This window comes from Lactuca saligna, chromosome 7 (genome assembly GCF_052625555.1).
Source record: "Lactuca saligna cultivar CGN05327 chromosome 7, ASM5262555v1, whole genome shotgun sequence".
Lineage (NCBI taxonomy): Eukaryota > Viridiplantae > Streptophyta > Magnoliopsida > Asterales > Asteraceae > Lactuca > Lactuca saligna.
Window position 1 is genome coordinate 128641337 of NC_136423.1, and position 16949 is coordinate 128658285.

At 33.3% G+C, this 16949-nt stretch overlaps 1 protein-coding gene and 1 long non-coding RNA gene across 2 annotated transcripts; one reads left to right on the plus strand and one right to left on the minus strand.

Annotated features, from left to right (window-relative positions):
• The first annotated feature begins 3596 nt into the window (after window positions 1–3596).
• LOC145006597 (uncharacterized) lies at window positions 3597–4437 on the plus strand. Its single transcript, XR_013662960.1, has 2 exons — window positions 3597–3760; window positions 4092–4437. It is a non-coding gene; the product is annotated as an uncharacterized LOC145006597 (long non-coding RNA).
• Window positions 4438–13086: 8649 nt separating this feature from the next.
• On the minus strand, window positions 13087–14980 carry LOC145005171 (histone-binding protein MSI1-like). The gene is made up of 6 exons (XM_078964221.1): window positions 14503–14980; window positions 14101–14427; window positions 13854–14006; window positions 13639–13763; window positions 13464–13559; window positions 13087–13374 (listed from the first exon to the last, which is right to left on the minus strand). Exons 1-6 carry the CDS (start codon window positions 14890–14892, stop codon window positions 13182–13184), a joined length of 1284 nt encoding a protein of 427 aa, XP_078820347.1. The 5' UTR covers window positions 14893–14980; the 3' UTR covers window positions 13087–13181.
• Between the last annotated feature and the right edge of the window lie 1969 nt (window positions 14981–16949).

Sequence of the window (16949 nt, forward strand, 5' to 3'; positions counted from 1 at the left end):
CGAAAAGGCCCCATATGTACCACAATAGATTGACAACATAGGAGATTGTGATGTGTTATTTTGTTGGTTCTTGGTGACGTTGATCATCGGAATCGATTTTTATAGAGGGTAAAATCGGTCCATGGGCTATAGGTTATTGAAAAGCGACTATCGGAAATTTTTTAAGGTACAAGGATAAAGATAATTTAAATATCGTAATTGTAATATGACCTACAGATATATCATTTATTTAGTTTATGTATTTATCAGTTGTTTGTTGATTCTAATTGTATTTTATATTTTATAAAACCAAAATTTATACATTTTGTATAAAAGCAAAACATGTAAATTATATAAACTAAAACTTACTTTAAATGAAAATTCACAAGTTACACGCAAAAAAAAAAAAAAAAAAAAAAAAAAAAAAAAAAAAATAGTAAACTGTATTCTAGAAACATGGTTCGGACCCATATTCTGGAATTTCGGTGAACTCTCCAGAACAATGTATTCCGGAGAATATGTTTACTTTAAAAAAAAATGGATCATTTATGTCAAAAATGTCATTTATAAGAGTTAGATTATTCAAATTTTCTTTTTAACTTAAAATAAATTTTCAACTAAGGACTATATTTGCAAGTGATTTTTGTAATTTTTTTATACATCCAGGAAAATATGCAAGTGGGAAGATTTTCTTGTGTTCATGGTGTCAACATGGTGTCGACACTGTGTTTTCTCTATATTTCAATTGGTAGCCCATACTCCAATTTTCTATCGGGAATTTATGTTTCTCTATTTTTCATTTGGGAGTATTTAATTTTTTATTATTATTATTATTATTATTATTATTATTATTATTATTATTATTATTATAACAGTAACAATAATATTAATAATAATTAAACAATAACTAATAATAATTGAATTAAACTAACTAAAAGAGACGAAAGAAAATAAAATGATGAAGCTTAATGGTCGAATGAGAAAGTGGTCACAACTTACGGTGTTGACGAATAGGAATCTTGGTCAAGACTTTTTTTAGCCTGTGTTTTTCCGAAAGAATATCGACCGATCATTAATTACTTATTTTAGTGCCATTTAAAATCCATTCATAATTTCCTATGGAATACCAACAAATTTTAAAAATTAAATAATTTCTTTTTAAACTCTTTCAGAAATTGCCGATGAAATTCTAACGGTCTGTGAAAGGAGTACGCCCCACGTAACCCTTAGTACACCAAAATTAGGGTTTTGCTCTGAATGGAGTACGCCTCACGTACCCCTTATTACACACGTCTTAATCTAAGACCATCCGTGGCCACTTAACCCTCTACGCCCCGCGTTCACAATGAGTACTCCCCGCGTACTCATTGAACCTCTAAAAGACTAACTTCACTTGGCTCTAATTTCTTTGTTCTAAGTCCGTTTCCGATGAACTTTATATCCATGGAAAGGTGACGAGAAGCCCTACACTTCTAAGAACTCACCCTCCGCCTTAAAACCTCCCGAACAATAACCCAAAATTCATGAAGACTCGAACTACCTAAATTACGATTATACCCTTGGGCTTTGAAACACAATTGAACTCTTGGATCACTAAAACAATAACACCTACATCCAAAAAGAACCAAATCCTTTCTTCCCCAAAGCCCTAAGCCTCATAACCACTGATGATTGGGCCACAGCCCCGAATAGTGAAGCAATCCGAAACTAAGTGTTACAAAAAATGAATTATCAATAGTTCTAAAATCCCAAAAAACATGTCATGTGAAAACCATTGTGTCATACATAAAAAATAACGGAAGTATGCCCATGCATTACTACCCAATTGGAGTCTTCGTAATACCAAAAGCACAACTTGGGAATCATTTAATCTACACTCGCTCATAACACTTTCGTTATCACTTTATACTCTATTCTATTTTCGCTTAAAAAAGTCATTTACATAAAGTGTTTATACATTTACATTTGATTTGATTTATTTGTTAGATTTCATAACTCATCAGGGTAAATATATATGTCAACATTTCCTATTAGAAAAAAACATGCAGCTATAAGTACTTTATGGTTACCAACGAATTTCCTGCAAGTGAGTAATGTATACAAATCATTCTATAATAATATTCTCGTCACTAAAACTATTTTAGGGTGACTCATTACCTTCTAATTGGTAACACAATAGTCATGTAAAATAAATTAAAATTCACTATATATGTATTATTTGTGACGGTTATCAAAATAAGATAGCCACCGCAATTCAACATCATCATAACATATCATCAATGACACCACATTTTCTCACACATTGAATGAAAAAAAAACGTCGTAATATGTCTTTAATGACGGGGTTTTTATGCATCGGCAAAACTCAGTTTTGTACTAATCACTCGTGTATACTAATCACCCTTAATTTTGCTTGAATGTCAAATTTATTCTATTCCTAAACTACTCTTAAATTAATTTATGTACTTAAAGAAACTTGAACTATCAACTTTAAGGAGAAAGACATCACCTAATACCGCTAGCAATTTACTAACCCTTTTTTGATTATTATTTTTTTTTGTTTTGTTTTTATTTAATGAATTTTCGTATAAAGTGGGGCTTTCATTTCAATCTGTTTTGGGTAATAATGGAAGAGTTATTGACTAGGGTGTACGAACCTTATATTAAAACTAAGGAAAGCGGTAACATATCTAATACCTTGTCAGATCAGATTTTGAAGTGTCACTTTATTTTTGAACATTTAGCATTTAATCTTAGTATTTGGTAGGAAGTGATGTATGTTACAAGATATTGATATATCACTAATTTAACTTGTTTTACCAATGAAATTTTTAAATTTAATTATTTATTTACTTTGTAATTAGTTATTATCATTATTATTATTATAAATGAATTTGTATCATTGTGATAGCTTTCACTTTAGAAAGAATCTTAAAACAGGGATTAAGATTTTAGGTAAAGTAAAACTAGAAGGACCATTCAACAAATATATCATATTTCATCTACTTTATCTTCTCATCTTTTAAAAAAAAACCCAACGCTCTATCTTCTTCTCTTTCAACAAAATCGCCATTTTTATTGCATAGCAAAGTTTGTTAAATTGAATTCATAAATTGAAATTTATCAAGCAGATTAGTAATCCGGTCAAACCACACACAGACCAATCGCATTCATTTCTCACCTTCTCTCTCTTCCTGACAACACAATGACGAGCCTTCAGTCGCGAGCCCCCTAGCGAGTGGGTGCGATGGTCCAAGTTGCTTTGCGAGTTTGACGATGGTATTTGAGGAGCCACTAGTTCTCCCATGAAGAGGAGCAAATGATTCTTTATCTCCACTTGTTACTTGTTCACTTCTTTCAACTTTGGATTTAGCCCCATTTCTCAATCATACTCAGCATCTTTGGCAGATGCGTTGAATGTGAGCTGATGTTCTTCGTCAAACGATTTCTTAGGCGGCTAACAAAACGTTGAGCCATACTCTTTTCCTACCAGTTTCCATTACTGCTTAATATTCAATATACCATTGACCCAAATGGTCAAATATTTAGTCATTGTTTAAACAAACCCTTGGGGACGATTGTGTATAAATAGATCGATCCTTGATAAATGGTTACACACACAGTTCATTTGTTAGTCATTCACTTTCAATAATGGCCTCGCTCTTAAAAGAAGGAGGACTTGCCTTGGCTCTTATCATCCTCATCGTCATTAGTTCATCATCTCACATCATGACAATCGCCATTGCAGCTCGAACACCATACCTCCATGTCCGCCAACTAGGTTTGGTTTTCTCTACTCATCTAACAGTTAATAATAGGAAAACCCTAAACAGAGTTTGACATTACCTTAGTTTTAGGGTTAATATGGATTTTGTTTTCTATACTTCTTTCATTTGTGTATCTTCTTCTATCACCAAATTGTTTTCCATTCGCATATTTCCTGATTTTCATCATACAACTTGTACTTGCACGATGTCACGTACCCATACAACATAAAACAACACGTTATATTGATAAAACCTTTAGTGAACAAGATTGTTAAATACTATTAGTTGAGGTCTTTGGGTCCTTTAGTAAAAGAAAAAAAATATATTTGAAATTTATGTATGCAGCTACGGATTGCAATTCCCCGATACAACAAGATATACCCGGGTGTGGTAGTGGAGGTGGAAGTGGTGTTCCAATACCGGCAAAACGACAACCATGTGGTTCGACACCAAGTGCGAGACTTTGTAAGAAGGGATGCTGTGGACTGAATAAAATGGGAGATACCATATGTTGCTAAGCAGTATTGGAGGTTGTACCACATCAAATAATTAAAGATCAGAAAATAATGATTTAAAATCATTTCCACCTTTTTTTTTTTAACTTCTTTTGATTAAAAACGTTGTATATGTACGAGTATGGGCTCATAAATTTTAGTAGTCTATACAATAATGGTTCTTCTTGTTGGTAAAATGCGGTATTTCCAGTCCATTTTTTTTTCTAGAAACGTTTGGCAATTGTTGTTGGGGTTTTGACCGATGTGGCACCACATGTTAAGTATGTAACATGTAGTGACTATATTGCTCAACGGCTGCGGAGAGTGGTACTTGGCACTACTTGGCGGTGATAACACGGATTCAGGGAACACCGCCCCTTGATCTCGGCATCTACTCGCCAAGTCACTTTCTTTTTTATCTCTTCCTTTCTTTTCCCCATTCGGCAATCCACCCCTTTCTCCTTTTTCCGAGCTTTTTCTCCTATTTCTGAGCTTTTGTAAAAAATAGGGCAAATAGGTACAATAATACACCACCAATTCATTGGATTAATTTTAGAAGTTACACTTTTAACCCTATTAAATTGTAACTTTAGCCCTTATACTTATTTTATTTTTTCAGTTTACAAATTTTAATTTTAAACATTTTAGTTTTTAATATCAGTTAATATAAAATTTTATTATGAATATATAAACTATTCATAGGTTACATCATAAAAGTACAAAATAAAATAATTGAATCTTTCATTTTAGAATAATTTTTATTTTATTTGGAATAATCTATAAAATTAATTTATACCAATATTGAATATAAAGCTTTTTAAAATTATTGAATTGTCATTTTGATAACAAAAGCAATGAATCTACCCAAAAAGAAAAGGTTAATATCACTATTCAACCCAATAAGCAAAGAAAAAATAACTCAATGAATTGTGAGATCATATCTTTTTAATTTTATTTGTACTCTATAAATTTGTCTTACTCAATAGAATTATATTATCAATTCTTTCATCTTACATTCACATTTGAATCTATATCAGTTCATGTTCCTTCGGTATAAGATATGTACTTTTGTCTAAAAATTTTTGCATATATTTGTTTTTTTGCTAGTATAGATGTTTTATACCTTTTTCTATTCTTTAGGGACCCTTTTGTAATATTGTTATATATATATATATATATATATATATATATATATATATATATATATATATATGTCTCCGATTAAGGTGAGTTTTATCAAAATAACATGGTATCAAACTAGGTCTTATCCCTTTCATGCTACATGATCTTCTTTACCCTTCGATATTTTTTTTCTTTGAAATCGTGCTCTCCTTCGTTGGATCCCTTCTTCCCAGTTAACCACCACAAGCGTACTCTCCTATTCAGCCTCTTATACATCGTTGATGTCTCTCTTGGCAATCACAAAAACATCGTCGTTTTGTATTTCTCTGCCTCCTGTCGAGTTCATGTGTATATTTAACCAATTCCCTCGTCGCAACAGCCATCAACAGTTCTTCCTTGCTCCCTAAGGTATTATTTTTCAATGTCTACTCCGAGTTCATATTCCACCTCATCTCCGTGTAAATTAAGTCTTGTGTGCACTCTTACAAACATGTACAATAAACTTAGCGTCAAACTTAACGTTGATGGGCCTCGATATAACTTCCATTTGGCCATTTTCCAATTTCCAGCTCCCAATCCATTAAGACTTCACTCCAAAACTTAGATATGACTTCCTTAAGATAGTTTATCACGTAAAGTTTCTAACTTTACTTGCATGCATGGCTTAATGAAGCTCTTAAAGCTCAAAAGGACTTAATAGATGACGTAATGCATGCATAAGACCACAAACACCATAAAGTTTGCACCTTTAAGCTTAAGAAACTCATAATATTCCCAGATCTAAAAGAATAAGCTCCACAAATGACTTATCTCAACACACTTACCCAAAAGGGACCAAAAGCATAAAAACTATGACATTAAGAGATCTAAACATACAATGATAAAGGTTAGGACTTTATACCTCAAAAGTCACCAAAAGATGGAGCTAAATTTGGATCTATAAGCTTCCTTCTAATGAATGAGTCTTCCATTTCTTCTTCTTTCAATTCAAGAACCACCAAAAATCAAGATCAAAGCTCAAGAACACTCAAAGAGGCTATTAGGGTTCGAGATTAAGGCTTTAGGGAAATGGAGGCTAGTAAAGATGCCAGTCCTAGGGACTTAAGGACCTTATATAGGGTGAAACACCCTAAAATTAGGGTTTTCTTATCCTCCATGTATGTCATGCGTAACCCTCGTACGCCTAACGTACGAGGCTTCTTGATGTGCACAAAAGTACCCACTAATTTTAATATTTATAACCTAACAAACTTAGACTAACTATGCACTTATAGGCAGTGTACCTAGTCAGATTACAATATAGCTTAGGTAAGTCGGGTGTCGATCACAGGGAACAGTGGTGAATTAATTTAAAATATTTAATTATAGGTTACAGGTCACACGGAAAGAATAAAGAAGTAGTTTAATAAATCTCAAACGAACAATTAATTAACAACTCTCGATAAACTAACAGGAAAGCAAATCTCGTCAGGTACTTTGGTTTAGACAAATTACACTTTAAAAACATAGACAATTGCATACACAAATTCATTTATTCATGTTCACCGATTCCTAAAATGATTAGATTCACGTTCACTATAACTAATCCTTTAGCAAACAAGTTAATTCAAACAATGATCAATTGATTAAACTAACATGTTTCCTAGTGTTTAGTTCGTATCAAGCAAGACTTGCAAATATAGTTAATCAAATTCGACATTCAATTAACCTCTTGTTGATGGTCATCAAACAAGGCTCACACATTAACTTACTTATTCTCAAGTTAATCCTAGTTTCACATTCGTTATTCCTAGACTTATAATCTCGATGGTCACCAAAATCAGAAGAGACAAGCAATCAAGCATATGTTCATACAACTCAATTCACTTAACAATTAACAGCAAATAATTATCATTAATACGTAAGGATCTTTTAACAAGCTTGACAAGATAAATTAAACACAAACAAACGATTCAATATAGAAATTAGTCTAATAATCAAAGTTTCATTCAATCATAAACACAAAGTAAAAGGTTATTACACCTAAATCAGAAACTAAATACATAATAGCAACACAATGGAATGCTAAACATGGTCACGTTAACAACCCATATGATTACCGACATGTATCCGCTCTCCAACCCTTCCGATCTCTGCTCCCATTAGCTTAACGGCCTTCCGGCCACCACCTAGACCCTCAAAACGGCAACTATGAAGTTTTCTTGTTGCACAAGTCGAAGTGGAATATCATAGATTCTTCAAATTGGTGGAATGATATGGGGTATTTATAGTTGATGGAGATGGAATTTATATGGAATATTAGAGTTGGATTGGAATAAGGAAACTAATGGTGGCTTAGGGATTAAGCAAATAAAAATAAGATAAGTGGAGCTTGGGGAATAAGTAACTTGGAGGGAATTTGCGTCCAGCTTTTATGCTTCACCTTCAAGGCCGATTTTGGATAAGATAAGTGTCGAATTAGCCAAAAGCCCCTCTCACATAAGTCGTAGGAAATTTCGTCTAGTTTTCAGAACAGTTTGATCCTCGTCAATTGGACTTATGAGTCATAAGATATACCCGAAACACTGAAGATGGGTCAATCTGCCAGCAATATCCTTTTTGCATCTTTTCAGCTCCATTCTCTTTCTTTTGCATTCCATCTCCCATTTTAACTGTAATTAAATATTTCAAAGCATATTAAGTTTATTTTAGTTCTAAATAGTAATAATAAATGCAAAAATATTAAGATATGTTATACATAAATATATATAAAAATACACATATCAAAATACCCCACACTTAACCTTTGCTTGCCCCCAAGCAAATTTACTTTTATTTTACCAATATTGCACTAAACAATCCATTTAAAACTCAGCCATTATGCCAAGACCTCAATGCATGCATTTGTGTCTAAAATTTTCCTAAAGTACCCCCATATTTTAAATACTCACAATCTTCGTAAACACTTGCCAACTTTTTCCGAACAATGCTCATTTTATGCAACCCTCCGAATCCATCCGCAGAAAACCTCCTAACCTCAATGTATTTTTAGTTGAGCAACCTAAGCACACATAATCTAGAATTACAATTTATGATACCACTATGGAGCTTTTTAGGAATTCTTCACTTTCTTAACAATTTGATCTTTGATTTTTTTGAATTCACCACCTTATTTGATTTGATTTCTTGGTATCTTCAACTTTTTGAATTTCTTGGAATTTTGATCTTTTGATCTTCACTTTATTTGCTCCAAAATTCTTCAAACTTTTTCGTAATTCTCTCTTATTTTTTTATTTTATTTTTTTACATGTACCTCTCTTTTTTCACTCAAAACCTACATGCTTAAGCAGAGGCGCTCAACCTCAACCTTTATTGGTTAATGATAATAATTTTCCTGGATACATTTCAGGTTTAGGCTGCTAAACATATTGCATCCTTCAAACCGAGCGGGGTTATGTTTTTGTTCCACGATTTCACTAAAATATGGGAAGCCACAAATGTACTATAACGTATATTGGCTCAACTAAACATTTGAGTTCTCATCGGATCATCTCATACAATATTAGCAAAATTTTAAATTATCACTAGATTTTTCTAAATTAAACTATTATTTCAAGTTTTCTTTTAAATTTTTAAATTTCCCTAAATCTAGCAATTTCCAACTATTATTTCATTTTTATAATTTACTTTTACCGACCCCTACCCCACACTTATTTCATACAATGCCCCCATTGTATGCTAAAACAAATTAAGAACATAAAAAGGGAGAAAAAGGAACAGACTCCCCTGGGTCGTTGTGGCGAAATCGAATGGGGCTGCTACAGGTTGCTTCAAATATTGCTAAAAAACTGAAAACTGAAACTGCTGCTTCTGAATGTGCCGGAAAATACAAAAGAACATTGATTTATGAAATATGGTGCGAACGATTGCAAACTAAAGCAATGTATAGTGACCATGACGTAGGAAAGTGTGAACCACATTGTGTCGTCGAGTGAGGAAAAATCCATACCGCAAATAATAGCATGGCCACGACGTGGTAAGTGGTGGTCACGTCGTGGTATGTAGAATAGCAGCCTCCTCTCGCGATGAAAAACTCCCCCACGACATAGGAAAGTGTCAACCATGTCATGGCAGCCGGGATGATACTTCTACATCGCGTCAAAATAAAACTCCATGGTGTGGGAACAACTCATCCATGCCATGGGAATTAATGTATAGTTAGAAACGCCACTCTTTGAAATAATAATCCCTCCAAATATCGACGCGCACCCCACACTTATTGAAAGTCATGGCTCTCAAGCGTCAACTTCAAACCCTCACACGGTTTTTTCTCTCGTGACAAATCAACATTCGACCCCAATTATTGAAATTTCTGAAAGCATCTGAAGAGTAAAAGTTCTGCAAAGATCTGAAACATCAAGAGCATCAACATGGAAAACAAATTTTAAACAAACTAAAAATAAAAATAAAAACTCACTAAAATAACTAAAAAACCAAAATAACTAAAAAGGATATCACGATCACATGTCCTCGTCAAAATCAAACTACAATTGTTGATTAAATCCCTTGCATGCAAGAGGTGGTTTGCGAAAACAAAAACTTTCGGGACCTGTCAGACTATTTCCTTTGTTTTCTTTGCACCATTAACTAATAAGTAGAACAAGAGTTGACCCAACTAGTCAAGAGTAGCAAGAGTTCAGTCTTCAACTTAACCACCTCGACACGCCTTGCTATACTACGCCTCGTGGATTGAGTTGGACAAATCACCCAAAGTATTAGACTAAACAAGTCAAGAATTCCCTAATCGCTTGCAATCTCGAAACCCATGCAAAAAGTAAAACCAAACAATGTGTATGATCACAAATTCCTGCACGTAACAACAAAAACCTTCCCGACAAGTGAAATGATGTCAACGAAAATAAAACTAAAAAAAATAAAATAAAAAACTAACTAAAAACAAATAACGAATAATCAAATAAACTAAATTAATTGAAAGTCGTTCCCCGGCAATGGTGCCAAAAACTTGATGTGCACAAAAGTACCCACTAATTTTAATATTTATAACCTAACAAACTTAGACTAACTATGCACTTATAGGCAGTGTACCTAGTCATATTACAGTATAACTTAGGTAAGTCGGGTGTCGATCACAGGGAACGGTGGTGAATTAATTTAAAATATTTAATTATAGGTTACAAGTCACACGGAAAGAATAAAGAAGTAGTTTAATAAATCTCAAACGAACAATTAATTAACAACTCTCGATAAACTAACAGGAAAGCAAATCTCGTCAGGTACTTTGGTTTAGACAAATTACACTTTAAAAACATAGACAATTGCATACACAAATTCATTTATTCATGTTCACCGATTCCTAAAATGATTAGATTCACGTTCACTATAACTAATCCTTTAGCAAACAAGTTAATTCAAACAGTGATCAGTTGATTAAACTAACATGTTTCCTAGTGTTTAGTTCGTATCAAGCAAGACTTGCAAATATAGTTAATCAAATTAGACATTCAATTAACCTCTTGTTGATGGTCATCAAACAAGGCTCACACATTAACTTACTTATTCTCAAGTTAATCCTAGTTTCACATTCGTTATTCCTAGACTTATAATCTCGATGGTCACCAAAATCAGAAGAGACAAGCAATCAAGCATATGTTCATACAACTCAATTCACTTAACAATTAACAGCAAATAATTATCATTAATACGTAAGGATCTTTTAACAAGCTTGACAAGATAAATTAAACACAAACAAACGATTCAATATAGAAATTAGTCTAATAATCAAAGTTTCATTCAATCATAAACACAAAGTAAAAGGTTATTACACCTAAATCAGAAACTAAATACATAATAGCAACACAATGGAATGCTAAACATGGTCACGTTAACAACCCATATGATTACCGACATGTATCCGCTCTCCAACCCTTCCGATCTCTGCTCCCATTAGCTTAACGGCCTTCCGGCCACCACCTAAACCCTCAAAACGGCAACTATGAAGTTTTCTTGTTGCACAAGTCGAAGTGGAATATCATAGATTCTTCAAATTGGTGGAATGATATGGGGTATTTATAGTTGATGGAGATGGAATTTATATGGAATATTAGAGTTGGATTGGAATAAGGAAACTAATGGTGGCTTAGGGAATAAGCAAATAAAAATAAGATAAGTGGAGCTTGGGGAATAAGTAACTTGGAGGGAATTTCCGTCCAGCTTTTATGCTTCATCTTCAAAGCCGATTTTGGATAAGATAAGTGTCGAATTAGCCAAAAGTCCCTCTCACATAAGTCGTAGGAAATTTTGTCTAGTTTTCAGAACAGTTTAAACCTCGTCAATTGGACTTATAAGTCATCAGATATACCCGAAACACTGAAGATGGGTCAATCTGCCAGCAATATCCTTTTTGCATCTTTTCAGCTCCATTCTCTTTCTTTTGCATTCCATCTCCCATTTTAACTGTAATTAAATATTTCAAAGCATATTAAGTTTATTTTAGTTCTAAATAATAATAATAAATGCAAAAATATTAAGATATGTTATACATAAATATATATATAAAAATACACATATCACTTCTACTCCGCGATCAGGTGCCCTCCATAGTACGTTAAGTGTATCTAATGGTATGCCCCGCGTACTAACTCCAAGGACTAAATTACAATAAATTAAATATAAAGGTCAAAAGGAAACACACCTAAATCGAGTGTTACAGTAAGGAAATGTGGGTTTTCTTCTTGAGCATCTTTTATTATGTATATGTATGTGTGTATGTGTGTTTGTGAGAGAGAAGAGATATAGAATGGAAGAGGAGGAGGATGAGGAGGATACTTGTGGGGAAAATGGTACACAAGTGGAACCCATAAGTTCCATCTTTTGTATTCACCTTCATCTGTAAAAAGGAATTAAAGCGCATCTATTATATTTTTTTGGTGACGATGTAGGTGGTTCATATTTAATCCCTTTATTCTTCACTAGATCTCACCTGATCTCTTTGAAAATGTTGGGATTTTGAAGGTATGTGTAGATTTTTGTGAAGTTTTTGTGAAGTGTTTGTGTGTGTGTGTGTTTTATTCTCAGAGAGAGAGAGAGAGAGATTGTTTTTTTTTATTTTAATAAAAAAATTAATAAATTAATAATAAAACTGAAAAGTAAAAAAAATAAGGGTAAAATCATCATTATAATAAAGTTCAAAACTCACAACAAAATAAATAATTTGAACCTCTGTGGATAGTCAAAACCTTTTTGGATCAAATTGATAATTTTCAGCCTAACCACAAAGACCATTTGTGCAGTTTTGTCTTTCTTAAAAGCCTAACCTCTGGACAGTAAAGGATTTTTTTAACAAAGGAAAAATTCCATAAAATCAAAGTTTTTTTTTTTTTTTTTTTTTTAAATAAACACTAAATAACCTTTTGAATTTTAAACCACTTCAGTTTGAAATTTTTCGGTTTACCCCTCTAGGGAGAAAGACACTTTAGCGGCTTATCTTCTTAATTCAGTTCCGCAACTCAACTGGGGAATCGAAAAAACCTAGTTATTTATCTTCAGAGACTATATCCGATTTAGCATTTAGTGGCAAAACCCCCTCCCGGGCATTCAAAGAAAACTTGTTCAAAATGATTAACTAAAACTTTCTATAACAACATTGCATATGAAGAAACAAAAGGGAAACCAAAACATAAAACCAATTCCAACAACATATGTAACATGTTCATTTCAACCTCAAACTTATATAGCATCATATCATCCCATTAAACATCCCAACAGAAAATCAACATCTAAAGTCAACTGTTTATATAACAACCAAACTAAGCAGCTTTAATCACTCATCATTGTAAATATGATCAGCCATCTGCCATACTTGGAGAATGTTATCATCAGCAACACTAGCAATCACCCAATCCTCACATGGATTCCATGACAAATCCACAACTCTATCTGTATGTCCACCATGGATGAACATCAGCTCAGGTGGCCCATCTTCTGCATCCCGTGACGATTGTTCTTCCCCAATCCTACATTTTTTTTAAAAAAGAATTGCTATAATTCTGTAGATGTAATAAGAAGAAAAGAATAAAAGTAGGTTGCTATTTACTAAAGTTACCTACTAAGATCCCAGACCAGGAGTCTCCTACCAGCACAACAAGAAGCTAAAATTGTCTCATTCTGTGGGCTCCACCCAACCTGAATCACCTCATTCCTGTGATAACACAAGTAGAAAAATGAAAAAAGGCATAGTCTTCAAATAATATTTATAAGTGAGTATTCTTAAATCTTACAAGTGAAAATTAAATATATGGAGAGCACTTGTGAATTTTCGCAAATCAAACAGCTTCACTGTATTGTCTACAGACCCCGTTGCCACTATCCATTCGTTAAAAGGATTGAATGCCAAGCAGTTAATCTATAAAAATAATAATAATAATAATAATAAGAAAGAAAGAAAGAAAAAGTTTTTTTCAAAGTATAACAGAAAGCATTTGGGGAAATGTACAGAATTTTGGTGGGCCATTAAGGTCTGAATGGGTTTAGTGAGACATGGAGAGCGGAGATCAAATATATGCAAGTATTTATCATCACCACATGAACCAAATAAGTAGTCATGCTTCAAACTCCATGCTACATCTTCAACAGGACCATTATGAACCTGTTAAACATATCAAAAAATGATGATTTTAATTGGAAATATTACTCATTCATTCACAAAAGATTATTGGTAAATATATTATATTGTATTGTACCTTATATATTTGCATTGCATCCAAAGCATGATTCACTGGGGTCCCATTTATGTCCCACATGCAAATTTTTTCATCATAAGAGCCACTCAACAACAAACCTTGTTTGAATTTACTCCATGATAACCCAAATCCATCACTTTCATGACCTTTCAATATCAAATCAGGATTGAATTGTTCATCAGGACAAGGCTTAATTGGATGACGCAGATAATCAAAAACATAAACTTCTGAATCAATTGTTTTTGTAGCAATTACACAGCTGTTTTGAGGCATATAACGAGCCCTATGCACCTCTCCTTCATGACAAATTTGTTGCACCACTTCAATCTGATCAAATTTTTTAAAATTAAAAATCCAAAATTCAAATAGCAATGTTTTTTTAGTAAGAAAAAAAACACAAACCTTGCGTCCAGAATGTTCATACTCATTGTCATGAGAATCATCATACTCCACATCAAATAAAGGAAGCTTGACTTGTGCAATAATGAGATAATTAGGTTCATCATCTGAAGTGTGGGTCCCAAAGATAATCTTTTGGATAGAATACTCCCCATCTGGTGATTCTATCTGATCAGGAAGCCATTCAACGGTGAGTGAAGGCCATTCAAGTGCGCGTGAAATGACAAAATCGTACAAAAATGGAGTTTCTTTTTTCCAAATTTTGTACTCTTCATTAAACATTCTTTCAAACTCCTCACCTCTTGAGTAGTCTATGTCTAGTGTTTCTTCATCGATCTTGTCTCCTGTTTCATCCTCTTTCTTTTCAAGATTTGTGTCCTTTTCGTCCTCCATCTTCAATACTCAAAAGGGTTTGCTTGAATTTGTAGCAATCCTATTCCTATCTCCAAAATCAAGAATTGAAGGATTGATTCCCCTTTGGGCAAACTCAAACCCTAGAATTTTATGCACAAAAAAGGTTATAAAGATTGAATGTTGAGACCGATTATGGGCCGGAGTAAAGAATGAGCATTAATTACTGGATTGGTAACTTATTGGGCCGATTTTTGTAAACATGGTACTCAATCCTATAAATTATTTGCGGGATATTGTTGGATTTGTTCCAATTCTAGACATGCTTTGTTTTTTTTTTATATCTAAAACGGAAAGTGTCACCATGTGTCCATGTCATTATAGTATAATGAACTTTTCAATGGACAAGATCATGAATATATTTCTCTCTTAATCTCTCAATGTAGATTGTTTTCCTTAATCACTAAAAAAGTTATGTTTAGATATTGGCAAATAAGGTGAATGCAAATGCATTCATTACAAAATGAAAAGATAAAAGTATAATCATAAACAAAGAAATAGACCACTAACTAAGTTCATTAGTACTTTTTCTTGTGTTATATGATAGTTTCTGCTTTTGCATTGAAATTAATTCATATATTACTCTTCATTTTGCAAGTCATACAATTGTTAGACTTTTAGATACCATTAATTTGGCTTCTAAGAGATCATAAATCGATTTAAGATGTCATTCATGAAGAGTTTCCTATTGATAATAGTATCCTGTGTTGTCTAAGATACAAATTACTGAATCAAGAACTGGATTTGGCAACTCTAAAGGACTTATAGTGGTTTTGACTTTTGACTAAGAATAGACTTGACTCATTAAAGGTAACTGGATTATCTAGAAAAGTGGGAAAGTGGCAACTTTAAAGAGCTTAGTGAATTAACTACCCCTCAAGGTTTATCTTTTTTCTACTTCAAACTAGCTTATTGCATCTCTCCAGTGTATGAATCTTCTAGTTGTGACTTGTGAGTGAGTGAATCTTCAAATGGTTTTAACTTAGTGGCAAGAATCAAATGATGGTTTTGAGTTGTTACTTACTAATAATAGTATATGCATACATCTTTCTACTCATTTAAAAGGGATTTCATGAACTAGAATCTGATACCTTTTGAACAAATTCAGTAAGTTTGCACATTGGCAAATCACTTCATATCATCCTCATCATCCAACCCCATTGTTCAACAAATCAAACATTACCCAAACCACTAGATTATGTAGTTGTATGCAACAATTATGTTTCATGACTTAATCTTATGGCAAAACATTGATTTCTCGAAACCATGTGTGTAGATGATATAAGAATTTATTGTACTCTAATAAGTTCTGCCCTATTTTACTATGAAATATTTTCCCATTTGGCAGATACATTTAGAAAAAAAAACTAACTCATACCAATTTTGTCACCTGTGACCCTAATTTCAGAAAATACACATGCGCACAAACCTTGATGTTGGAGCACCCAAACCCCCGGAGGGGTCAGCTCCATGATGAAGAGCATCAGTATTGGCATTTTCAAGAGGAAATTGAACTGAACTTGAGCGGCAATTAGGTTCATTCTCGAAGGTTTCGGTCCCCAAGTATCAACTTCTGAAGGGAATGGTTTTTTTAGCGTGTTTCTCGTGATCGGGGAACCATTTCATGGTGAGGTACAGCGACTCAGTTGAGTTTTAGGTTACCAATCGTAACATGAACTGTGTTCTTCGATATCTAATAATCTTCTTTGATCGGCATCTCATCTATGATCTATCTCCCCCTGATACCATAACTGCCTTGAAAGATTTTAATTGGGATGCCCAGACCCGCCCAAAACATCCAATCAGTACGGTCAAATCCGATTAAACCCCATTAAAACTGACCGGGTATCCAAGATACCCGATTATAATAACCACTTCCAAAAGTTCAAATTTGGGTATTTCAAATTTGGGTAAATTACACCCTTCGTCTCTTGTGCACCTGGTAGAAAACGTGTTTAGTTTTTATTTCCAAAATTGAACTCGGGCAGTCCCTTGTTGTTATTTTTCTTGCACGGTTAATCCCTATAAATGTTAACCGT